This window comes from Hyperoodon ampullatus (assembly GCF_949752795.1).
Source record: "Hyperoodon ampullatus genome assembly, chromosome: 3".
NCBI classification, from domain to species: domain Eukaryota; kingdom Metazoa; phylum Chordata; class Mammalia; order Artiodactyla; family Ziphiidae; genus Hyperoodon; species Hyperoodon ampullatus.
The window spans coordinates 63,235,034-63,261,088 of NC_136916.1; the positions used below are offsets into that span (position 1 = coordinate 63,235,034).

General features: G+C 55.7%; 1 protein-coding gene across 1 annotated transcript; it reads left to right on the top strand.

The window, feature by feature from the left end:
• Positions 1-5,239: 5,239 nt before the first annotated feature.
• LOXL1 (lysyl oxidase like 1) lies at positions 5,240-26,055 on the top strand (the record flags this gene model as incomplete). The annotated part of the gene is made up of 6 exons (XM_079700871.1): positions 5,240-6,368; positions 19,978-20,086; positions 22,878-23,015; positions 23,506-23,662; positions 24,234-24,329; positions 25,936-26,055. The coding sequence occupies 6 exons, from the start codon at positions 5,240-5,242 to the stop codon at positions 26,053-26,055; spliced, it is 1,749 nt and encodes a 582-aa protein (XP_079556997.1).

Here is a 26,055-nt window from a genome sequence, read left to right on the forward strand (position 1 = left end):
ACTGATGCAAATGACAAACTTCAAAAATTACTTGCACAATATGTGACAAAGCGATATACAAAAAAATGCTAAATATACTCCATTTTATAAATCAATACTAAGCAGATGAACGTTACAACAGAAAAATAGTCAAAGAATATGAACAGGAAATTCACCATTTATTCATTTATTCAACAAATATTTATTGAGTGACTCAAAGGTCACAGAGTCAGCACAATGATTCACCTTTATTCAGGACAGTCACTCTGTTCTTGTCTGTTTACGTGTATCACTCTCACTAGACTGTGAGCTCTTTGGGGATCCCGCAGCCAGCACAGGGCCTGCATGCAGCAGGCACACAGGGAACATGCTGACTGAATGAGTGGACAAATGAAGGAATAATTGGGAGAAACAGATGAGGCGGAGTAAGAGAGTTGTGAAAGAACAGAAACGAATAGTAGAGACTGCAGGCCACTGAAACGGAGGGAGACAGAGAAAATGAATGAATGAAAGAATGAATGAGAAAATAGGGAGTATTGAAAAAAGAAACAAAAAAAGATAGAGTAACCCAGAAAGACCCAAATGGAAGTTAGAGATATAGAGGCAGGAAAACAAAAGCAGAGAGACAGAGAGAGAAAAGAGCCTCCCTTAACCTTGCCAGGCTGCTATTAGAAGCACTGGGTTCCTGCCTCAGTTTCTCTGCCAGTTCTCCAGAGTTTGCCACGCTGCAGCCCAAAGGACTGGCATCCTGCTTGGTCTCACCAGCTCTCTCCTTCGGGCTGGGGGCTCTGTTAGCTCCTCCCTACCGCATGCTGGCTGAGAGCTACCCACCCCCCAACGTTGACATAAGGGGCTCTCCTACCCAGCAGGCCACACCCAACACCTTCAGCAAAATCCCTCCCCGCAAGGAAGGCCCCTGGGATGGTATCCCCTCTCCTGTTCCTGTAATAATGATCTTCCCTGCCTCTGCCAGCTCTGGACCCTGGGATGGAGGGATGGGGGGCGGGGGTGGGGTGGACAGGGAATGTTACCATTCAGCAGGCCCCAGAGCCCCGCCTGCCTCTCCCGAGGGGGAGAAAGTCAGGAAGGGGAGAAGCTGGCTGGGCTGGTGGCCGAGGGGATCAGGGGATCAGGAGATCCAGGAGGCTTCCTGCCTCACAGAGCTTTGCCTTGATGCCCAGACGATTTTATCAACTCTGGTATTTCCAATTCCCCAGGGAACCTTGGAAGCTACAAGGAAGAACAGTAGGAGGTGGCCAGAGCCACTGAATCCCCCTGGGTCCTAGAGAAGGGTGGGTTCCTTCCCTCCCCCCTCTCTCCTCACCCCATTTGTCCCTCAAAAGACTCTGACCTCACCTCCCCCATTTCCGGGCTTCTTCAGAGTTCCAGCCCTGAAGAGAGGCTCTTCCAAACCAAAGGCCCCCAGCTCCTTCCGTGGGCCCTTCCACAGCTGCCTTCCTTGGTTCTGGGGACCAAAGCCCCCCTGCCTCCCCAACCATTGCACCAGATGTGGCTTCGGGGGAGGGGTGGGCACAGGGCCCAGCTGGCAGTGGTCACTTGGTGGTCCTCTCCCTGCAGAGTCAGCGTGTTCTGTGCCAGCTCGCCAGGCCTCCTCACTCAGCACTTCCTCCCGCCCAATTCCTAGAGGCAGCGGCTGGGGCCTGCACAGTCCAGTGCTGGCTGGGCTGGGGCTTCCATCCCCAGTTCAGCACAAATCCCATCAATGGCCTTTCCTGAGCTGCCCACCCAGGTGCCGGGTACTGGGCTCAGCAGCCAGGGATCAGGGTGGGTGGGGGAGACCCAGGCCTGTCCCATGTGGGGGACAGAGGGCAGGGGCTCCCGGAGGTTGTCTCATCATTTTCCCCCAACCATAGAAACATTCTGACCCACAGTGGGCCTCCTGGTCCTTTCCTCTGCAAAGCAGTAAGGCATCCCACTGCTCCTGTCCTTTCTCGGCTTCCCAAACCCTCTGCTGATTGGGTCTAAGGCCTCCTCATTCCCCCACAGATTTTCCAGAGCCTAGAGTTCTAGCACAGGGTCAAAGGACACTGGCTGTCCCATGGGAAGCCCAGCAGCAGAGCAGCCCGGTCCAGAACATATTAGATTCTTAATAAAGTCACACACTACCAACAAGCTCTTTCAGCCTTATACCCCAGCCCTCCAAGAACGCTTGAGCCTGGTTCCTAGTGCCAGGGACCGGCAACAAGCCTCAACCACATGGCTAGGTCTTAAAACTGTGGGTGTGAACACAGCCTGTAGGGACTGGGCCTAGTAAGGAGCCGCCCACCACCCCATCACCTCCAGACAACTCAGGCCCAGCCTAGCCTGGTGACTGGAAGCCCTCATTTGACCTTAGCTCTGCATCCTTTGCAGCCTGCCCAGGTCTCTCTCAGACCCCCACTCTGCAGCTTCCAACCAAAGGATGCCAGGACACCTCCAGCTACTTGGGCAAGGTCTTGCCCTGTGTGTGGAGAGGTGGAACCAGGCAGGCTCCCCTGGGCTCAGAGATCTGAGGGGGTGTTGCCAGCAACTTTGGGAGACCCAGACTGGAAGAGAGAAGGAGGACGAGGGAGGGAGTGGAGAGGAGGGAAGAGGACAAGGCCCCAGGGGTTCACCCTGAGCTGGTCACAATGAAGGATGCTGAAGACAGATAAAACATATGAAAGGGACAGAGAAAATGGGGAAGGGGGGAGCACCTTTGGGGATGAACACCCCCCTTCTCTCACCAGTCCAGAAGAAAGAAAAAATAGTGGCCACATGCCTGGTACTGTGCTGGGTACTTTTCATAAACCTCTTATTTCATCCTCCCAAATATACCACAAGAAAGGTATTATTACCCCCAAGTTATAGATGAAGACTGTAGCTCCGAGAGCCTAACGGGCTTCCCCGGGGAGCATCTGGAGGCCAGGCCAAGACCCCAGGTCTCCAGTCTCAGCAGAGATGGCTGGCAGGGCCGCAGCCCTGGCCCCAGGAGCCTGCGCAGAGGCCCAAGCTATGCTCAGAGCAGAGTTTATTCAAACAGAGCCTAACAGGAAACTTGGCTCCTCTGACTCACTCTGATTCGACCTTATTAAGAAACAAGAAAGAGCAGCAGGAGCCAGCATTGGGTAGGGTTTCACGCCAAGAGCTGGCTCCCAGGCAGAGGCCGGCTGAGCACAACAGCATGTGCCCTGATCTCCCCACAGCTCCAAAGCCCTGAGGCAGCCCCTGTCCCCTGCCTGGCTCAGGAAGAAGGGGTCTGCCTTCTCCACTCTGCCAGTGGGGCTCCCCTACCTCACAGCCATCCTGTATCCTTCCTCTGTTCCTCCTTTTCCCTTCCGCTCCCTGCCTGGGGGTACCCTGAGGCCTGTTTCCACTGCTCCTCCTCCTCTCCTGGCGCTGCTGCCCAAATGGCTGGCGGGAGGGCCCTACAGGACCCCAGGGATTCCAAGCAGCTGAGGCCAGCACTGCAGGGGGCAGGGGGGCGGGAGGGAAAGCTTAACCCTCCTGGTCCCGGCCCTCAGCATCTGGTTCAATGTCCTGAACCAAACCAGTTGCCCTTTGCAGGATTCCTGTCTGGAGTCTGAGATCAAACCCCATACCGGGGAGCTGAGGGGCTTGTGTTGAATGGTTGCTGGCTGGACTATGAGGGTAGACAGATGCACCGAGTCACCTGAACCGAGTCTCCTCCTGAAGCACAGTGGGATGGGGGAACAAATGCCGGCTGGCAAGGATGAGGAGGCAGGGGTCCAGGGTGTCTGAGGAATGTCCACTCTGGCTGTCCCCTCCCAAGGTGGTCTCCAGGCATTTCCAAAGTAGAAGGGGAATCTGGAGAGAGACCAAGTTAAGGGCAGGTTCTTCCTCCTTAGTGTATAAGCACAAGAGGGAAATTTCTGTCCTCCAGTTCCCATGACCAAGGTTGGAGAAAGCAGTCCAGGGGAGGCATTCAGAGTGCTTTCTTGGATGCCAAAGTGTTCAAACTTCTGAGGTCCCTCTTATTTCTGCTGAGAGAATAGAGAACCTGCCAAAGCACTCTTGGGGACCATCTGGTCTAATCCTCCACGGATCAGATGTGACTGGATCAGAATGGGGAAAGGACTTGCCCAAGATCACCCAGCAACCTAATCACAGCAACTGGACTAGTCCCATTCTCCTGACTCCCCCTTTCTGCTATGTGCTTACAGCACATAGTGCCTCCCAATGACGCCTACCCCATGTCAAAGACAGCCCCTGAGTTTCACTTTATCCATGTGCACACTCAGGTTATTTCTAGGTTATACAGGACAGAAACCACACAGGATGGGCAGGAAGTCGATCTCTCCCATGATTTCACAAATTCTGTTCAGCACAGGGGCATACTTCCGTTCTACAGACGGGGAGAGTTAAGGCCCAGGGATGTGTCAAGAGGGAAAATGCTGAAGCTCCATCTGCTTTGTGCTCAGGCCCAATGAACTAAGGTACACCCGAGGTCCAGTATTAGAGAATGGCTCAGCTGGGATTTAGCATCTTGCCCAAGAAGGCCCACCAACAAGGAGGGTGTCTGATCACTGGCTTTGGAGAACGGGAGCCCAGGAATCCTGGGGAGAGGCTGGAGTGGACACGAGTCAGGGGCTTATTCAAGCCCAAACAAGAAGCCAGTAAGGTGAGACCAAGGATGCTGGGTCCAAAGCAGAGAGAAATGGTCAGAGTGGTGCTGACACCTCAGCCCCGTTATGCCTGCCAGGGCCCCACTCGCCGGGCCTGAGTCCCCGGAGGCCCCCTCCTACTCCCTTCTTCATTCCCTTCCTCAGAGGCAGGTCTGGGGCTTGGCTGGGAGCTCCGGGGACTGAGGGAGCACAGCAGCTGTGGGACAGGCCACATAGCTAAAACCCGGCGGGCCATAGGGCCCCGCGGAGGAGGCCCCAGCAGGCGGACCAGGCTGCCCGAAACCTCCCTATGCTCCCAGCCTGTTGCTTATTCATTCAGAGTGGGAAAGCGCCAGCCCAGCGGCCAGCCAGTGCCGGGCTGGCCATGTAAGGCCCCCAGGCGGTCCTGCTTGCCCGGTGCCCTGCAGAGAGCCTCGTGCAGCCCTGGGCACAGCCCCTGCCCTGCCCTGACCCCTTGGCCTCGAAATGCTGTCATCGGAGGAGCCGTCCCGCTCGGGACAAGGCCAGGATGGACAAAGCTAGAGCTGGGGCAGGCAAGGAGCCGTCCTGTCCTCGAGGCCGTGGGAAGAGAAGCACGCACAGGGGGCCACTCCTGAGAGCCTCTCAGTCCACCAGGCCTCTGCAGAGGGGCCACCATGGCTCTGGCCCCAGCCGGTTGGCAGCTGGGGGCCCTGGTGTGGGGCGCCTGCGTCTGCGTCCTGGTGCACGGGCAGGGCTCGGACCAGGGACGCTGGCGGCAGCTGATCCAGTGGGAGAACAACGGGCAGGTGTACAGCCTGCTCAACTCGGGCTCAGAGTACGTGCCTGCGGGGACTCAGCGCTCCGAGAGTAACTCCCGGGTGCTGCTGGCGGGTGCCCCCCAGGCCCCGCATCGGCGCAGCCAGGGGGGCCTCCGGCGTCGGCAGGCCCCGTCGCTGCCCCTGCCCGGGCGCATCGGCTCGGACACCGTGCGCGGCCAAGCGCGGCACCCATTCGGCTTCGGCCAGGTGCCCGACAACTGGCGCGAGGTGGCCGTCGGGGACAGCACGGCCATGGCCCGGGCCCGCACCTCCGTCTCCCAGCAACGGCACGGGGGCTCCGCCTCCTCGGCCTCGGCCTCGGCCTTCGCCACCACCTACCGCCAGCCGTCCTCCTTTCCGCAGCAGTTCCCCTATCCGCAGGCGCCCTTCGTCAGCCAGTACGAGACATACGACCCCGCGTCGCGGACCTACGACCAGGGCTACGTGTACTACCGCGGCGGGGGCGGCGGTCTGGGCGCAGGGACGGCGGCCGTGGCCTCGGCGGGGGTCATCTACCCCTTCCAGCCCCGGGCGCGCTACGAGGAGTACGGCGGCGGCGAGGAGCAGGCCGAGTACCCGCCGCACGGTTTCTATCCGGCCCCGGAGAGGCCGTACGCGCCGCAGCCGCCGCAGCCGCAGCCAGCCGACGGCCTGGACCGCCGCTACTCGCACAGCCTGTACAACGAGGGCACCGCGGGCCTCGAGCAGGCCTACCCCGACCCGGCCCCCGACGCCGCGCAGTCCAACGGTGGCGCCTACGGCGGCGACCCCCGCCTCGGCTGGTACCCGCCCTACGGCAACATGCCACCCGAGGCCTATAGCCCGCCGCGGGCCGTGGAGCCGCAGCCCCCCTTCCGCGTGCTGGAGCCTCCCTACCTGCCGGTGCGCAGCTCCGACGCGCCCCCGCCGGGTTCGGAGCGCAATGGCGCGCAGCAGGGCCGTCTGAGTGTGGGCAGCGTGTACCGGCCCAGCCAAAACGGTAGAGGTGAGTACGTCCCGACGCCCAGGCCCTCCTCCATCCTTTACCGACGGCCTCCCCCAGCTGCTAAGTAAGGACCCCCACCCTCCTCCCCATAGGCAGCCCCAGTGCTTCCCACCTCCCGGCCTTCGCCCTGTCCACGCATCATCATCGGTGCCAGAATTTGGCCAGGCAGGCCGGGGCTCTGACTTGGGGGGTAGGGGGTGGCGGGACTGGACAGGCTTTGGAAAGAGACACCTTCCAGACCTGGCTTGGGTCATCTGAGGACAAAGTAAAGGAGCCCCTCCCCTCCTCTCCCTCATTCCCCTCAGGGCATGTCCTCCACTCTTGGAGGTGCCCCTCTGCCAGCCTCACAGGGTGAAGCAGGGAGCATCAGGGTCAGAAAGGCCTTAGGGGACGCCTCTGGAGGTGTGGCAAGTTCCAGGTCACTGGGCATATGTGAGCTTGGCCTGAATGAACAGGAGGTTAGAAGAGAGGTTCTGGGCTGACAGGAGTGCAGACTAGATAACCCAGAGTTCCTTCAGGGGCACACTGCAAGGCCCAGACTAGAGAGGCGAGTGGGGCACCAGCCTGGGCACCGAAAAACTTACTAATCGAGATAAGTAATATTTTAATGCATTTTTAAATCAAAAATAATGCAAAAAATGAACAAAATATCAAAATTTTAAATAGAATCAGTTATGGTGACATGCCAAATTGTATTCAAGCCTGAGGCACACTAAAAAATCAGCAATACTGATCGTCTTTATTTGAAATTTTGAGGTTTTGTTCATCACAGATTTTTTTTTTTGCGTTAATTTTGATTTTTAAAAATATTGCCTGAAATGTTACTTCTCTTAGCTACTGAGTTTTTAGGCACCCGCTTAAATTTTGCACCCCAGGCCAGGGCCTCAGTCACTTCACTCAGTTCACCCTAGTCCTGGCCCTGGGGGAGAGTCCCAGGAGGCAGCTGTGGACACAGGTGCAGGGGGTGTTGAAGATATGACCTAGTCTTGGGAAAGCCCAAGCCATTTACACACGAGGACTCAGTGGAAGGGGCAGCCTTCCTTCTTCAGATGAGCAACTCCACATATGCTGATAGCAGGCAGGCTACCTTGGCAAGGGCCCACTAGTGGTCTGGCCAGGGCTGAACGGCCATTGGTCCTGCTGTCCTAGAATTCCCCTTCCTGCTTCTGTCTCTGCAAGTCCAAAGTCAGCTTTGGTCAAGGTTTTCCATTCAGTCCCCAATGTATATGCGTTCCACCCCAGCCTTGCCTCTTTCAGGCTGCAATTAATACCCTGATTCTTTACTCCTGACTCTCTGCTCCACAACAATGTTTCTGTGCCAGGCGCACCAGGTGAGGGCTGAGCACTGCAGAGCTCAGGGGCACAGGTAGTGCACCCCCAGCCTTTGCTCCTCTGCCTCTGTCCGCACGGGGACGCTTCCTTGTCTCCAGCCATACTGACCTTGGGCGAGAGAGGCTGCTGCTGGGGTGCAGAGGTGGGGACTCCCGTCTCTCTAGGGGCTGCTGGAGCCCAAGGCTAGGGGAGAGGAGTGTCCACACTGGCAGTACTCACTCCCTCACATTCAAGGCGTAGCATTCAAGTTGGGTGCTGAATCGCACTTTGAGAACCTGCAGGAGCTCAGGACAGATGGAAGGCCCTTCTGTGATGTGATGAAGGATGCATCCTCCTGCCACCGTGGCCTCACCCTCATCTGATCCTCTCCAGGGCTTGCAGCATCCCTGCAGCAGGGTGTATTACAGCTCTGCATCAACTGCTCCCAGAGCTCCGTGGAGGAGAGCATGTTTTACCTATAGGCTAAACTTTTGTGGTAGCTTTTCTTAGAATGCAAGACCACAGAGTGGGGCTCAGCCAGAAGCACTCCACCTCTGGGCAGAGGAGAAAACCGAGGCCTCAAATAGCACTGCTGGCAGAGCCAGGCCTGGGACTTGACATCTACGCCCCAAGCCAGTGGGTTTTCTAAGGTCCTTCTTTAGCCTCTCAGTTCTTAAGGTTCAGAGGGGGACTGGCCAGAGCAAGGCTATGTTTGGAGAGGGGGGTGCTTGGTGCTTAGCAGGGCCTCTGGCCATTGCCCCTGAGCCCCAGTGTTCAATTGGGATGAAAGACATTTCTCCCTGGAATGCAGTATACTAGACGCCAAGCTGAATCCAGGCCCTGCCCTGAGGAAGGAATAGAAAAGGGGGCACCTCAGTTCTGTGATTGGGCAGGCAGTGAGGGGATGGGTTAGGGGACCCAGGGGAGGGGCCTCCCCAGTCGGGGGGCTCTAGGAACTCAGGAAGGACTTCCAAGAGGAGGAGGTGCCCAAGCATTGCCACAAGCTGTCAGCACCCTCCAAGTGCCCCTTCCCTCGTCATGGTGGGGAAGGTGTGTGTGTGGGGGGGCAGTGCAGGCTAAATCGGGGCTCACAGGGAGGCCAGAGAGGGAGCAGTACCTTCTCCCCCATCACTTGTTCCCCTTCCCACCCTGCTAGGCTGGGACCATGGAAAATCCCGGTTTGGGGAAGGCCAAGCCTTGTGCTTGAGATCAGACCCCCAGGCCTGGTGTGGGAGTCCAGAGCGGATTCTCCGAGACTGACCTCATTCCTCCTGGCCGCACACCCAGGGGTCTGAGGCTGGGCGCTGGCAGCCCGCATGCGGGTGGGCGTGGACGTGGACATGTCCTCACAACACCAAACACATGTGCGCACCACCCACATCCTCCACGTTTGGGCAGTTTCCAAGCGCCTGTCCAGAGCCTGGTTTCTTCCTTGGGTGCCTGCACCCCCTTCCCTCCCACCCCGGGGAGGGGGGCTGCCCAAGGCCTCCTGCAGTACCATTGTCTCTGAAATGTGTAACGGGAGGGAAGGCGAGGAAACAGAGGCCCAGGTCACATACCTGGTCTGCCTGTCACAGCAGATCCGTGCAGAGGCCTGGAGGGTGGCTGCCTGCTTCCCAGCCCCCTGCGCTGTGCCCCTCCCTCTCCCAAGCCGGGCCCCTTCTCCTAGCCTCCTTGTCCCTGTTCCTGCCTCCTCACAGCCTCAGCTTCTCTGAGCTGGTGGTACCGGTGCAGACTAAGATGACTTCTGGCCCTAGAAGACCACGGCTTTTCTCTCAGAGCCTCCCCCTTACACCCTCAGCCTGATTCACTGCCTCTGGCCACCCTATGAAAGTAACGTGGAGCAGCCACCCTGGCTGTCCTCCCAGGGCATCTCTGATGGCTATGCCCATCTTGCCTGGCGTGGGTCCTCCTTCCCTGTCCTCACACAACCAATCGGAGCTGTGACTGCCTCCTCCCTGGTCCCTTCCAGTCCATCCTACGCATGGGGCAGATACACCCTTGCATTGCTGACCATATTACTCTCCTGCTCAAGAAGGCTCTGTGGCTCCCAAGGCCTTCAGGACAAAATCTCAGTGCCTTAGCCTTTTGCACCAGTACCTGAGGCACCTCCTTCCTCTCCTCTCCTCTTTCTCCCTCTCTCAGGCCTCCACAGCCCCCACGAGGATCGTGCTGCTCCTAGGCCTAGGTGTTTCATGTCCCTGCACTCACACAGGGGTGTTTCTAGGGTACATCCCTCTCCATCCAGCCTCCTGCACCCAAGAGGCCAGACGGGGCCCCTTAGTCCCTGAGAGCAGCCCTGGCTCCCTGCTGCACCCCCCTACTTCCTGCCCCCCTGACTCAGGTCGCCCACCCACCTCCACAAGGCTTGGAGTAGATGCAGGGAAGGACAGAGCAGGCCTGGCCACCCAGAGCATCCAGAGTTAGAGCCCCCAGGCGAGGATGATGATGACAACTTCAGCCATTGCAGAGGAGTACTTGCTGAGCTTTGTGGCTTGAATGCGCAATTTCATTCACCCGCACAGCCTCCTAGAGAGGTGGGGATTATGGTCCTCTGGTACAGATGAGAAAACTGAGACCTGGGGAGGTCTCACAGCTGGATGCAGCCGAGCCAGAATTCAAACTGAGCCTGTCATCTCTGCATTGCACTGAGTTGACCCAGGAGGACCCTCACACCACCTGCAAGCCAGCTGGGGCAGGACTTGAGCCTGGACCTAGTTCCCCCAGCCACCTCCAGAGGGATAATTCTGTTAGCATACGCTGGACATTTTATACATCATCTCTTAATTCCCACAGCAACCCCACCAGCCAGATGCTGTTATCCATCCCGTTTCATAGATAAGGTGACAGGCTCACTTGCTGATTGTCACACGACCTCTTAGTAGTGAAACCAGAATTTGAGTCTGCATGACTCCCCATCCTGAGTTCTTAACCCCCATGCATTATTTTTTTTTCTAAATTTTCATGTATTAAGGCTTACCTTGCACATCCATTTGGTCATTCAGCAGATACTTGACTCCTACCATGCTCTGGGCACTGGTTGCGACAGAGTGAGATGAAACAGAGAGACTGCACAGCTTTGAGCACCTCCCCAGTGAGGTGTTAGCATGAAGCCTTGTCATTCCCACTCTATGGACTCCAGAACATTTGTTTAACAAGCACATCTACAGCACCTGACACTGTTCTTGGAGCTTTACAATTAGTCACTTAATTCTCATAACAACCCTCGGTATTGTTATTACCCCATTTTGCAGATGAGGAAACTGAGGCCCTCGGAGGTTAAGCCCAAGGTTGCATAACTGGTGACCGGTGGAGGCAGAATCACAGCTCAGCATCCCTCCTTTCTTCCCAGAAGTTGTCTCAAGTTGCTCCTTCAGAAAGAAATGGAGTCTTCAGGCCAAGGAAGTTGGGGTAAAGGGTCAGACAACTATGGAGATAGAAGGACCTGGGTCCTCTTGTTACTCCCCCGTTTGGCAATGGAAGGTCACTAGTGTCGGAACAAACAAGTCGTGTCCGAGGCAACCTCATCGCAGGCAGATTTCCCATCTCCTCTCGTATCGTTTAGTCGCAAGGCCACATCCTCTCTCCCCTGTACTCAAACTGGACCATCCCTGCAAGAAGAGACAGCTCCCATTTTAAATAATCATAATAGCAACTGCTATTATTGAACCCTTAATATGCACCAGACACTATGCCAAGCATTTTATTTTTATTTCCTCATTTAGTACCCCCAGCAAGCTTGTGAGGTAGATGATATTATACCCCCATTTTACAGAGGAGGCAACTGAGGCTAGAGAAGTTCAGTAACTCATCCAAGGTCTCAGAATTCAGCAGCCAAGCTCGGACCCAGGCTGACTCTCTCCCCCACTGAACCATCCCAGCCTTCCCTCTGCTTCTGCCCCTCAGGGAAGGGTATGCCTCTGCGATCATTGTTTCTCTCAGGTCTAAACCCCCTAGGACACAAAAAGTTGGATTTTTTTTGCCTTGAGTTCACAGGCTCCACAGAGTCTTTTGGGATGGTGGCTGAGCAGGGTGGGGTGTCCTTCGGGACTTACAGGCACCAGGCTACTGCCGCACTTGGCCCGGGAATTCTGGCCTTTCATCCTGGCCTTTCATCTCCTCTCCTCCCTCTCTCCCCACCCCAGGGACCCCCATCTCAATCTCCTCTCACCTCCAAAGGGGCACTTCTCCCTAGTAGTCCCAGCCCAAGTCCAGCCCACTCCTGTCCAAGCCAAGAGCACATGGAAAACTCCCCAGGGCAGCGGCTGGAATGGCAGGACAGGAAGGGCGGGGGTGGGGGGGGTGGGGGGGAGCGGGTGGTCCGCCCAGGCAGCCCACACCTGCTTCCAATTCTGTGCCCGGCATTCCTGTGGAGTAGCAATCCGCTTGGGAGGAGGCTGGAAGGAGAGGCTGGGTCTCGTGCCTCCCCTGCCCTGACCTAACAGCCTCCTCACCACAGGCGGCTGGACCCAGAGGGCCTTTTTGTCTGGATTCAGGATTACAGGGCCGAGGCTGCACCTGGGTCCCTCTCCCCGTTACTGATGGACACCCAGAAACTGGGCATTTAGGTATCACCTGAAAATGGGAAGAGGGTGTCAGAACACCAGAGCAGGAAGGTACACGAATGTGGAAGTCGAGGCCTGAGGGGCCTTTGCCACCAAAGTCTCAGGAGACAACCCACCCTTCCTCCCCATTGTGGGCCAACTGGAACCATGGGTTTTCCAACCCCAAAGCTAATCCTTTTTCAAAAGAAAGGGCTTTTGGAGTCTGTCCCAGCCTCTGCCTGATAATGAAGGCTGTGCTCACACAGGCAGTGCCAACAGACCCTTTGTGGGGTGCCAGTATTTGTGCTTGTGCTCGCTGAAGGTGTACAGGTGCCAGGCCCTGAGCTGGGTACAGGGAATTCAGGGGCTCCCTGGACCCATCCCTGTTCTCACAGAGGTCTCAGCCCAGCAGCAAGAGACCAGGGAGGCAGGATGCCGCGGCCCAGACCCACTTCCATCTCACCCAACTCGCCAGCTGTCAGAACACGCTGTGCACCAGAGACCTGGGCCAGCAGCTGGGCGGCAGAAAAGACAGTCCCACCCTCCCCTTCCCCCAGGGGCTCTCGCCTGGCTGAGGAGAGCAGATATCATCGCATGAGGAAATTCAGCCATTCAACAAATATTCACGGAGTGCCTTACTTTGTGCTGAGGCTGGTCTAGAGCTGGGTATTCATTAGTTTTAGGAAAGAGACAAAATCCTTGTCCTTGTGGATCTTGAATTTTCATGGGTAAACATAATAAGTAAATAATAGAAGGGGGTAAATGCTGTGGAAAAAATAGAGATAAGTCAGGGAGATCTGGAGTGTTGGGAGAGGTTGCAAAGGTAATCAGGGTGGGCCTCACAAAGGTGACATTTGAGCAAAGACTTGAAGGAGGCAAATGAGTGATCCATGCAGCTATCTGCAGGTGGAGCATTCCAGACAGAAGAAACAGCCAATGCAAAGGCCCCAAGGCAGGAATTCCCTGGGGCTTTCAAGTGTGTTCCAGTGTGGTTAAAGCAGCATGGCATGGGTGTGGGTGCATTACGGGAGACAGGCCAGAGAGGCAACTGGGTCCAGACCATGGAGAGCCTGTAGGCCACTGTGAGGACTTTGGCTTTTACTCACCATGCATTGGGGAGCTCCTGCAGTGACATTTAAACAGGGTCTCTGACTGCTATGCTGGGAATGGACAGTGCTGGGGGGAAGGCAGGGGGAGTCCGAGAGGAGGCCCGTACAGAGATGCAGGCGGAGATATTGGTGGCCGGGCCAGGGGTAACAACAGAGGTGGTGGGTAGTCAGTTTCGGGATATATTTTGGAGGTAGAGCTGATGGGATTTTCTGATGGATTGGATGTGGGGTGGAAGAGAAAGAGAGGGGTCAGGCATAACAGAAATGGTTATGTCCTGTGCAGCTGAAAGGATGAAGTTGCCATAAGCTGAGATGGGAAAGCCATGGGCCGAGTGGGTTTTGTGAGAAAGATAAAAAGTTCAGGTCACTGTGAAGGATGTGAGGGGCAGGGAGGGAACCCAGGAGACCGCACGATCCTCAGGGGCTTCTGGAGGTGGAGAGAGGGGCACTAAGCAGGGCTTGCAAGGGTGGGCTGGCAGGAAGGTAGGGGCTGTCTTCACACTGGGAAGAGTGTGAGTGAGTGAGGTGTGCAAGGAGGTGGCAGAAAGCTTGAACAGAGAGGAAGGTAGCTTACCTCCCCAAAGGTGAGCGGCAGCCTCCTCCCAGCCCAGCCCCGGCTACTTCCTGGGCAGTTTGCTCAATTGAACAAACACACATCCCGTCCTCTGAGTCTGGTCCTGCCACTCAGAGGAGCAAGGCCATCGCTGCCCGTGAACTGCCTCTCCCAGCCTAGTGGGGGCAGCAGGCCCGTGCTGGAAGAGGGAAGAGGGAAGAGGGAGGAGCACCGGGTGGTGGCAGAGGAGGGCCTACAAGGTAGCCTTCGGGGCCTAAAGGCTGTACCCGATAAGGGTGTGTGTGTGTGTGTCTGTGTGTAGCAAGGAATTCCAGGACAAGGGCACTAGGGGTCAGAGGCCAGGGGCAGAAAATGTCAGTTGTGTTAGGAGCTGCCTACTGATCCTTAGGGTTAAGAGATCTGGAAGGCCAGACCACAGAAGGCCTTAGCTGCCACTCTGAGAAGTCTGGGCTTGATTCCGTAGGTGATGGGGAGCCAATGAAGGTTCTGGGCCAGGCTTTATGACCATCCTAGCTCCTTTGCCTGGGCTGTATTGCCCTTCATGGTGGACCGCAGCAGATCCTGCAGGCACCTTGCCTGCCTGCTCGTTACTCAGGTGTGGCACTGCCAGGCTGATGCTGACAATTTAATGTCCTGATTATTAGATAATAATTTCTCAGGACCCAGAGCGCTGGCTCCCGCCCTGGAGGCCCTCCCAGCTCATCTTTATTCAGGCCATGTTCTGTGAGCTTTCCGCTTTCCCCACCTAGGGGCTCCTCTGGAGTCTGGCCGCTAGAGCTAAAATATCCCGCTCTGTGCATATTTCACAACCCACTGACCGGTTCCTGCTGGACATTGTTTATCCTCCAGCCCCAGGCTCAAGAGATTAGGGCTCTTTTGCATTCTATTTTCCTTCATCTGCTTCTTGTGAGCAGGAGGCCTGGTGAGGAAAGATTTCAAAGGAGACACGAGGTTTAAGGAACCCACAGAAAAAGGGAAGCCAAAAGGAAAACAGGTGAGGTGTGGGCAAGCAGCAGGAATGTAACCTCAGACCCTCCACTCCAGGCAGCTGCCAGGAACTGCTGAGCAGAAAGGAACAGATTCCTCCTAAAGCAGGAAGGATTTAGGTCAGACGGTGGGAGAATTTCCTGGCAGCTAAAGTATCGTCTGCAGAGGTTGTGAGAGGTCTTGGGCTCTTGCCCAAGGCTGGGGAATGGACTGAATAGCTCCTGAAAATATTTTAATCTCCAAGTGTTTATGGAGCCATCAAAACTGCACTCAAGGGGCAGTTAGTCTAATCTCTCCATCGTCCACATGGGAGACTGAGCCTAAGAAAGGGAAGGGACCTGGACAGTAGGGCGTTGGGCGAGATGGCAAAATTGCCTGCTGGAGTCTTTCCCACAAGAAGGCCTGGCTGAGTCCTGCCAGGGAAGGGGAGGACAGTCCTTGGCTTCCCACGGGCTGGCATGTGGGCCAGCTGGCAGCTCCAGGCCCAGCCTGGGTGAGGTAGGAGGACATCGGCCCCGCAAGAGGCCTTGTGAAGGGGCCCTGGATCCCCCACAGAGGAAGCTCCAGGGGCAGAGCAGGAATGCAGAGTGCTGGTGCTTGTCCCTCAACTCTGTGTCTTCACTGCCCTGGAGGGTCTGATGGGGCCCCCCAAGGCTGAAGGGCTTCCTCCAGACCAGAGGCTGCCCGCAGAATGGCCTTGGGACCCGATTCACTCACATCCAGCCCCTCCCCAGCCAAATAGCCTGGCTTTGGTCATCCCAGGGGTCTTTGCTACCCTCTGACTCAGTGTCCCTCCCATCCTGGTCCAGGCTCTGTGCAGCCTGAACCCCCATGGTCAGCACATTGCTTCTGGGGAAGAGTTCTCACAACGGGCCGGCCCCAGGGTCCTGGGCATGAGTGAGGTGGAGGACAATCAGTCTGCATAAATGGAAGCAGGGAGGCCTAGAGAGGGGCCAGGCCCACCCAGGTCCACGCAGAAGGTCTGTGACAGCAGGGTAAGAAGTCTGGCTCCTGTCTACCTCCTGGGCATGGAAGGCAGGATGCTGATGGTGAACAGGCCTCCCTGGGTAGCCTGAGCAAGACCATCCACCCAGCCTTTGAGTGGTCGGCCCCATCCGCAGGGGTCCATCCCTGGGAGACTGGCTAGATGGGCCATGGAGGTTGCATACTGTGGAATCCTACTACCAATGACAAGCAATGCACTTGACATATCTTAAAAGTTTACATTGGAAATCAAGAAACAGAATGAGACTATAAGACAATGTCATTTATATACTTCAAGGATACATACGCACTTCCAACACACTGCAGGTTTTACACAGAGACACAGATGTTCAAAGATATGTCTGAGGGTCAGGGTAAGGATAAAGGTTAAAAAAAATTAATTACAAGAGGGGCCTTGCATAGACCAGTTTAGTTTGTTAGTTTGCTCTGAAATGAGAATTATGATCAATTCAGTTCTCTGCATTTATGAAAACAGGAGTCTCTGGGAAAACTTCCCACTGGAACCTACTTTATAATGTCTCCAGTGCCAGGTCCAAGGGCTGGATGACTCCGTATATTCTGGATAAGAGATCCCAGGCCCCCAACACACAAAATTATATCCCATGACTGATGGTTCTCCCCGCCTTTGAGTAAGCTTTATCCTCTCTCCAGGATCTTCCTTTAAAATGCACACTTCTTGGGATGGTGGGGAGGGGAGGGGAGCACAGGTCTGGTTGTAACCGGACTTCACCCAACATTGGCCACCCTACCTGGAGGGCCTGGTTGTACCCCACAAGCCAGAGACAGCAAACTGGTACCCTACATCCACAAGCCCCCACTCAAGCCTTCCCTTATCCTCCTTCCAACATCACACAACCCACCCACACACCCAAGCCCCTATGGAGGGGCTGAAAGCCCAAGCCTGCAGGCCTGGCTGCTGATGGAATGCCTCCTGGGAGAGCAGTGGAGAAGGAGGCATTGTTCCTTCCTGGGAAAACATACCAGCTGAGGGAGGGGGTCTGCTGTTCCCAGGGACCTCTCCAGGGATCCTGAAGGGGTTGGGGGGGACCCAGCCTGAACTCCCAAGGCTGCTCTCTTTTCCGGCAGCTTACCCCAGGGCAGTGAGGGTGTGACAGGGGTGGAGGGCGGGCCAGGGGTAGCTGGTTAGGGGAGTCACAGGATCCCAGTGATGGTCAGAGATGCAGAACAAAGACCATAAAATAATGATCAGGGTGATTCCATTTAAGTTCTGGAAAAGGCATAACATCTAAAGTGATTTAAAAAAAGATCAGTGGTTACCTGGGGAGGAGAGAGGGGGGATTTACTGGGAAGGGGCTGGAGGGAACTTTCAGGGATGATGGAAACAATCCATAGCTTGATTGTGGTGGTAGCTACACCATGTATACATTTGTCAAAACTTATCAAACTGTATGCCTAAGATCTGTGCATTTGACTGTATGTAAATTATAACTAAAAGAAATCATTTTTATAAAAAGAAGAATAACAAGCAGAGTCTTGGAAGGAGGTTGGGATCTAAGAGCTCCTCCTGGGGCTTCCCTGACTTGCTGTGTGACTGTGGGCAAATTCATTGCCCTCTCTGAGCCTCCATTCCCTCCAGCACCTCTGTGTGCCCTGGTGTCCTGAGGGAGACAGGGTGAGGAGCACGCTCGTGGATGATTGGAACAGTAAAGTATGAAGCCACTAATCATTAAAGAAGCCTGCCTGACAGAGACTGACTGCCTAATGGTCAGTCAGCCCTGAAGCACGGTGGGTTGCCCCACTGAGGGGGTGAGTGGGGCCCAGGCCCTGCCCTCAGGGAGTGCATAGTCTGGAGGGGAGTAGACACAGGTAAATACGATAGAATCTAATTATAGATCAATACAGATCCAGTAGTGAGACAGAAGTGTGTGCAGCTTGGAATGTCACTGCCTATCAGGGAAGACTTCCTGGAGCAGGAGGCACCTGCCTGAACCTGAGATTCCTCCACAGTAAAAAGAAGATGGTCATCTTTGGCTCAGTATAGGACCAGAATCAGGACTCAGCATGTGATCATAGCCGGGGTGTAGTCAAAGGCCAGGAGTGGTACAAGCCCTTGCTGGCCCTGAATACCCCTGGCCTCTTAGCTGGCTCTTCCAGCTTCCTTGGACTGCATAGCCAACTCATGAAATGGCCTAGAGAGGAAGGGTCGGGCCAGAAAAGCTTTGTAGAGCCATCTGTGCTGTGTTTATTGAAACACCCCACAGGGGTGGGGGGTGGTAGGCCATCTGGTGCCAAATGCTGGGTCTCATGAAGCTTCAGGCCCAGCTGACCCACCACCACATGTTGCTGAGGGAAAAGCTCTCTGGTAATGGGAAAGGGGACCATTCCTGTCTTCTTCACCTCCCCCTCCCCCCCACACAAGCTTCTAGGGACCAGAGGGTGAGAAACAGCTTGATACGGAGGTGGCCCTTGCTTTCAAGTCCTGAGGATCCCTTGGGAAATGACTGCAGGCATTCCTGGGGGCTTGAGTAATGGGGCCTAGGCTGGCCAGGACAGCCCCCATCAGCCAGGAGCCACCTCATCCTCACCCACCCTTGTGTTCCAAGCTTCCTCTTCATTCCGAGTAGGTGAGATCACACCGGCTGCTCCTGCATGAGGCCGGGGCCCCAGGGCGAGCAGGGGTAGGTTCTGGGAACCGCAGGCATGTGTTTGTGAGGGGTGGCGTGTAGCAGACACCTCTGGGAAAGGCTTAGAAGCCAGAGTTCCCCTCCTCTGCCTCATCTTCTGGACGTATAAGCTGACAAGAGGGTTTTGGCAGCAAGAAGGGGCTAGAAGCCTGTCTGCATGACTCAAGCCCCTTCACTGTGCCTGCCCCCCAAGAACAGAGGGCTTGAAAGAAGCTAAGAGGAACTTACAGCTTCATTTTATCATTTATCTGCCAGAATCCCTGCAGCCTGAGAGGGGAGGGTACATGGAGGTCCAGGCCCATTCCCGTTTAAGCTGGTGGCTGAGCTGAGATGGAGCCCAGGGCTCTGGAGTCCCCCTGCCCACCTCCCACCCCACCACGTGCCCCACCCCTTCCACACACCCAACATCAAGATCTTTCCTTCTTTATTCCATGTGGATAGGGTCTGGACACCTGAGTTCGGTTTCTGCTTATTCCTAATCATTCTCACTGGGACTAAGTTATGTACGGGGACGGGGTCGGGGTGGGAGGCAGAATGGACAGACCCCTGGCTCTAGCATAACCTGGGGAACAAGTGATCCAGGGGCTGGAGCAGACTCCAGACTTCCCCTGGGTACTGGGCCCTAGGCCCTGCAGGGCAGGGAGCCAGGCCCTCCTCGGATTGGAGGCCTGAGGCTGCAGACAGGGGAAGGTGTGGTCAGGTCTGGGGGCCAATGACAGGATGAAAGGAATCCTGAGAAGGGCGGGCTGGGCGCCCAGGCTGAGAATCCTGCCCGGTCAGCAGCCTGCTCTGGGGACATGTTTTCCTGTGAGCCCCTCCCTTCCTCATCACCCCCACTTCTGCCAACCACCATTCACCTGGCTCTGCCCAGGAGCCTTCTGGGACCCACTTGGGGTCAGAAGCCCAGGGTTCTCTCTTGGCGGTTCACAAAGAATGCCAGCTGCAGGGGTGAGAGGGGCAGAGGGTGTCTGGAGTCTGGTGACCAGAGGCCTGGGAAATAAGGACACCAAGGGGAGTGTCTCTGTCAGGAAATTACTTGGTTCACTCAGTCCTCCCTCCAGGCCCTTGTTCATGCTACTCCCCCTGCCGAGAATACCCTTTTGTCTTCTCCTGCTCTCCAAATTCCACCCAGTCTCCCAGATCTGGCTCATGTCCCAGGAGACTCAGCGGTCCCAACAGCATGGAACTCCAGAGGTGAGCCCCTGCTCCCTGACCTCCCTGACCCCACACCTGAGCCTAGGGAGAATGGTTCAAATCACACACCTTGCTCACATTGGGAGGCTTCCAGGAGGAAGTGACAGCCTGTGTAGAGGAAGGAGAACAGCACAGGGTGTTTGGGGTTGGGGAGGTCTCTGGGCTTTAAACCTGACCAGCCTGACCCTCCTCAGTGCCAACTATTACTCCCTCCTCCCTCTCTCCCTCTCCCCACTCCAGGTCTCCCTGACTTGGTCCCGGACCCCAACTACGTGCAAGCGTCCACTTATGTCCAGAGAGCCCATCTGTACTCCCTGCGCTGTGCTGCAGAGGAGAAGTGTCTGGCCAGGTAAGGAGATGAGGATGAAGCGTGGACAGTCCCCAGGAGTCACCCAGAACCTGTGTTCATGGCGACCAGGCTGCCTGCAGGCTGCACAACCCTGGCCTCTTCATCGGTGGGCCTTGCCTGCCCCAAGGCAGTCAGGTGGGGAGGGGAATGAGAGTGATCCAGCATTTCTGTATACATCACTATATGAGGGACTTAATGGTATTTAATCTTCACACCAGACCCAAAGGTCTGTGTTGCCCTGTCAGTAACTGAGGAGCAGTGAGAGGAACTAAAACCTTCAGATCTGAGGTGTCTCATGAGAAGGTTCCTCGTGGGAACCCCAGGGAAGTCTTACAGACGCCTTCAGGATAGAGGGCAGGATTATGGAGCCATCTCCACAGAGGACAGGTGTGGGTTGTCCAGAAGGGGCTGTGGGCATGGGTAACAATGAGGCCTCAGTTATATGTTGCACTAGAGAGAAGGGAAGGACACCAGTTTACTTGAACCTGGGAGGTGAGCACAGCCAATCCTCCATTATTCCTGGGTTATTCTGCCTCTTGCAGAGCTTGCTTCTGAATTTATTGACAGTGAATGTTCTGTTCAAATATGTATGCTTTGGGGACATCTCCCTGTGCTAAAAGAACTAGTTAAAGATTATATTGACCTACTTCTTTTATTGACATCTGTCTATGTTGAAAGCTCCTATTTTTCTTAATTATTTGCTTTTTTTAAAAAACATTTGAACTCTATTTACTTTCACTTTTGAGTATCTGGGAAGCCCTTTAGAATCTCAACGTTTTCTCACTAATGAAATCTCGTTCACTGCCACTCAGAATAGCTGACCACAAATTGTTATCTATCTGTAACAAGATAAGGAGCTTGCACTGGAATGTAACTCAACTCACTGCTTCCTTCATCGAGAAAGTCTTGCTTCAAAAAAAAGAAAAAGAAGTATCAGCTGAACTAGACAGTGTGATTCGTGATGTAGTTGGTTTACATGCTGGTGCAAGTTCCTTATCTCACAACAGACTGGCAACAGACAGTGTGCGAACTGGCACCAGTCCAGGAACCACACGTGCGTTCCACTGAGTCGGTCTGCCCACTCAGGTCTCGTCTCTGGAAAGAGAGCATAATGTACTTACTGCTCCTGCTACAGTTCCTCCAGTGGGGAGGAGCTCAGCCTCCACGGCCGTCCATTGAGGCTGAGTTTTGAGGAGTTTGAGTCAAAACCAAACTGTTATTCTGCCTTCGTGGAATACCCCGTGTGCCCACAACTGAGCTCCCAGATGGGCTGGGGCAGAGGCACTGGGGCTCCATCCCAGGGCTGTCCTGGTCTAGCTGGAGAAAGTGGCCTCTTACCCAGAACCAAGTGACAGGGAGTGGAAGGAGAGCTAGAAGGAGCAGTTGGCAGGCTGGAACTGTGGGCGGCCAGAGGAGGGAGAGGTTGGCAAGGGCTGAGGCATCAGCGGAGGTTGGGTGTGGGATACAGACCTAGAAAATGCAGCAGAACTGAAGCCCTGGAGCAGCAGGGCCCTTGGAGATTATCGAAAGTGTGGGCTGCAGACCGGTGCCAGTTCACAGACAGCAGGCAGAACTCAGATGAGGGAAGGGACTTGCTCCAAGTCTCACCACGAGTTTGTGGCCAAGCTGGGCCTAGAACCCAGACCCTAATGGTTTCCCACGGTGTGCTGAGCCCAACAGAGGGGTAGGACTTAACTGAACAGAGGGAAGAGGATGTTTAGTTCCAACACAGACAAAGACAGATTCCAAGCCTCCCTCAGACAAGGCCAAGGGCCTTACGTCCTGGCAGACAGGAGCCTACACTGCCTGTTGTCCAGACATCCTCTCAGAGAGAGCTAATCCCCATGACTGGCCACCTTCTGCCTCTAGCCTTAGGGCCCAGACCTTAATGATTGCCAAGGAAGTGCCCCCTGAGTCTGGCCAAGACGGCTGTCCACAGTCAGCTGAAGAGGAAGGAGCCTTCATCTAGCCCTCGTTCCTACCTGTGGGACGTGGGATGTGTGTCCCCTCACTGCTGCCCGTTTTCTCTCTTTTCCCTTCTCTCCTCACAAGACCCATCTCAGCTGGCAATTGGGGGTCAGCAAGTGAATTGTGAACAGGCAATCTACACCAGACCAGTGCTTCCTGAGCAAAAAAGGGCAGGTCGCTGGCCCTGAAGCCACACAATCAGGGAGAGGTGGTCTACTCACACTGACCCAGCTCAGGAGGCGTATGGTATCAGGATGTGTTGTAGGCAGCACTGTTAGATCTCACAGGCAGTCACGATTCCTCGAAGTGGAGCAATCAAGGCAGACTTCCTGGAGGAGAGGACCTGAGTTGGGTCTAGGAGGCTGGGCGAGTTCTGGGTCAAGTGAACGGCACAGGCAAAAGTACAGATCAGTGAAAGAGTTAAGTCTGTTTGGGAGACAGTGTTTGAAGCTGGAACCCAGGTGTAGGGGGAGGGAGAAGGTCAGAATCTCCTGGATAGGGCTATTTTATAAAAGCCCTCCAAAGATTTTGATTTGCCCCCATCCTCAGGGGCTGTCCCCAGCTGAGAGTCACCTGCAGGTATCAGGGACCCTCAGAGGGTCATTATCAGGCCAAATGCTGCTTCAGAAAGACTCCTTTGGCAGCTGCCAGCCACATGGCAGAGGCCAGAAAGGAGGGGATGGCCTGCAGAGAGGAGCAGAGGCCTGAGCCTTGGCTGCAGGGCAGGGTTCAGATGTGAGAATCTTCAGGAACAAGCCGACCTACGCTGGGTGTTTGCGTCTGGTACCCAAACCCACTCTGGTCTCCCCTCCTGTCCCCACAGCACAGCCTACGCCCCTGAGGCCACCGACTACGACGTGCGGGTGCTGCTGCGTTTCCCCCAGCGCGTGAAGAACCAGGGCACCGCAGACTTCCTTCCGAACCGGCCGCGGCACACCTGGGAGTGGCACAGCTGCCACCAGTGAGTGGGCTGCCTGGCCCGCCCCCTCTTCTGGGCCAGGGCCCTGGGCCTGAGTGCCCCTCCCCAGGAGCACTCCAGAGGGGCAGTGCTGGTGGGAGGGCCCCGTGAGTTGTTTTCTGCCAAGGATCCGTCACTGGGGCAAGGATTTCTCAGAGGAGCCTTAGCAAAAGCTGCAATGGAAGAGGGGACACAGAAGGATCGGTCTTGATAGGGGATGGAAGTATCTAGAATACAGGGCATCACCCAAGGGAGCCCGTACAGGTGGGAGCCCAAGAGGAAGTGAGGGGTCCTGAGGAGGTACCCTCCTAGGGTGACTGGCTCGGTGAGGACACCAGAGATGCTGCCTGGGGGACACAGCGACCAAGGAGCCCCAGGAGCCCTCAGGAGGCGGTGCCACAACAGGGTCACCTGGGCCCATCTCAGGAGGGGAACAGGCTGGGAAGCCAGGGGTGACTAGGCCCTCTTCTCCCTCTTCTTCTCCTGCCCCCAGGCACTACCACAGCATGGACGAGTTCAGCCACTACGACCTGCTGGACGCAGGCACAGGCAAGAAGGTAGCCGAGGGCCACAAGGCCAGCTTCTGCCTGGAGGACAGCACATGCGACTTCGGCAACCTCAAGCGCTATGCGTGCACCTCTCACACGCAGGTTGGGCTGGAGGGGCAGGGCAGGGGCTCTGAAGGACGGGGGGAAGCCCGCCAGGGATGGGGAGGCTAAGCCAAGCTAAAGACAGGCTAGTGCCAAGGCTCCTGGCCGCTCAGCTCAGAGAGTGCAGGTCTTCTTGCCAGTCCTGAAGCCACCAGAGAGCCCCTCGGGGACTACCCTCCACCTCCATTCCCAGGGGTGTCTGCTCATGGAAGGAGAGGAACATTCCAACGAATTCTGGATGGCATGATATTCCATTTGCCTAGCTGTCCACCCGAATCCATCTTCTGTCCAAACATCCAGAGTGTCCATCTATCCTGCCTGTCTGTCTCTCTATCCATTCCTCCATCCATCCATCTCTCCCAGGCATCCCCCCACCTTCATTTCATCCCTCATCTCTCTGGTCCATCCACCCAGTGGGCTTAGGACGGGGCAGACCCACTCTGAGCAGCTACCCCGGGCCAGGGTCAGGATGAATCACAGAGGAAGGAGGGCCCCAGGCTGCTGACGTGGGCGTGGGTTGGCTCTGAGGAGTGCACAGCACCCCAACCTCTCTTCCTGTCCCTTTTCCTAGGGCCTGAGCCCAGGCTGCTATGACACGTACAATGCAGACATCGACTGCCAGTGGATTGACATAACCGACGTGCAGCCCGGGAACTACATCCTCAAGGTGGGGCCCCTGGTTGGAGGCACTCCTCCAACCTGATGCTCACCCTCGGTGTCCCCGCCTCTGACATAAGCTTCACCCTCTGGGCATATCAGCTGATGATGTCCCTGAGGTCTGCACTTCCCACCTGAAGGTTTTAGCCTCAGGCAGACACAGCCTCTTCCCATAAAAACACAGAGGAACCTTCGGCCCAAGTGTGGTGATCCTAGGGGAGATGGTGACTCTGTCTTCCCTAAGTGGCAGAGGACTTGGAGAGCCATGGGGTCCATTCCCCTGTCTGTGGGCAGGGCAGGCTCTGTGCCATCTGGGAGAGGACACTGCCCTCCCTGAGAGAGACCCTCAGCTCCTCATAGGACCCCTGCAAAGCCAAGGGCACTTGTGACCAATAGTTCCTTGTGGCCTGAACCCCTCCTCCACGTACACTCACTCCAGTGCCCCATCCCTTGCGGAGACAAGTAGAAGAGCACGTTAAGGACACACAGCCCAACATGGAACATCCATGCAGGCTGAGCGGGGTGCCGGGTCATCATGACCTCACCTGGGGAAGACAAATCTTAGCCTCCTCTTTGCAGGTGCAAAGCGAGGGTAGGGCTCACTCTAAGAGGCCCCCTGAGCCCACTGCTCTATGCTGGAGTAAAGGAAGAGCAGAGAAGGTAGGCCTGGGAGGCAGCTTTAACCTGCATGAGGACGGGCTGCTTGGTGGCTGCATTCAGAACACGGCAACCTGGAAGCAGTTGGTTGCGCCCCATCCTGAGCACCTCTCAGTGGGCTCGGTGAGGCCTCTGCTCAGCCTCACCCAAGGGCCAAGATTGTCAAGGGTATTCTTTTCCTTCCTTTATTCATCCACTCTCAACAAACTCGTACAAAGGCCTTTCTGAGTTCTAGGTTCTGAGGATTCAAGACACATAAGTAATGCACAGTTCCTGCCCCTAAGGAATGTAACTTAAATATAACATCATTTCCTCTCTGCTTAAATGTTCTGCAAATAAGGCTGAGTGTAGCCCACCCCAGCGAAGCCCTCCCCTATCAATCCAGCATTTAAAGGATTTCCTTGTGTCCAGACAGCTCCTCTTCAGACAGGTTATGCTTGCTTGGGTCATCATCTCAATGAATGTCAGGTGCCTTGGGCTCCAGGGCAGGAGATGCTACCTGGCATCAGACAGGCCTTCCACGGGTCACCTAGACAGGCATATGAGGTGAAAGGGTGCGAGCCTCGGAGTCAGGGAGACGAGGCATGGGATCCCTGCTCGGCCCCTCACTCACTGCTGGGTTCCCTGGGGCAGTGGCTCTGAATGCCCCATGTGGGGCCCCCTGGCCTGGGCTCTGACTCTGGGGAAACCTATCTTCCAAGAAGGATGATCCAGTGATGCTTCCTTTGACTATGAGCAGTCTCTCTCTTCATTCCTCTCTCTGTCTCTCTGCATCTTCCCCCGTCTCTCCATCCGTGTGTCTCTGTCTCTGTGTCTCTTGGTCTCTCATGGTCTTTCTCCATCTCTCTGTCTCCCTCTCTCTGGCTCCTCTGTGTCTGCCTCTCCACCTTCCCTGGTGACCAAGTAAAGCACAGCCTCATGACCAGATCCCTTTTCCTTCTGTTCCTTTCCTTCTTCAGGTGCACGTGAACCCAAAATACATTGTTTTGGAGTCTGACTTCACCAACAATGTGGTGAGATGCAACATCCACTATACAGGTCGCTATGTTTCTACAACAAACTGCAAAATTGTCCAGTAA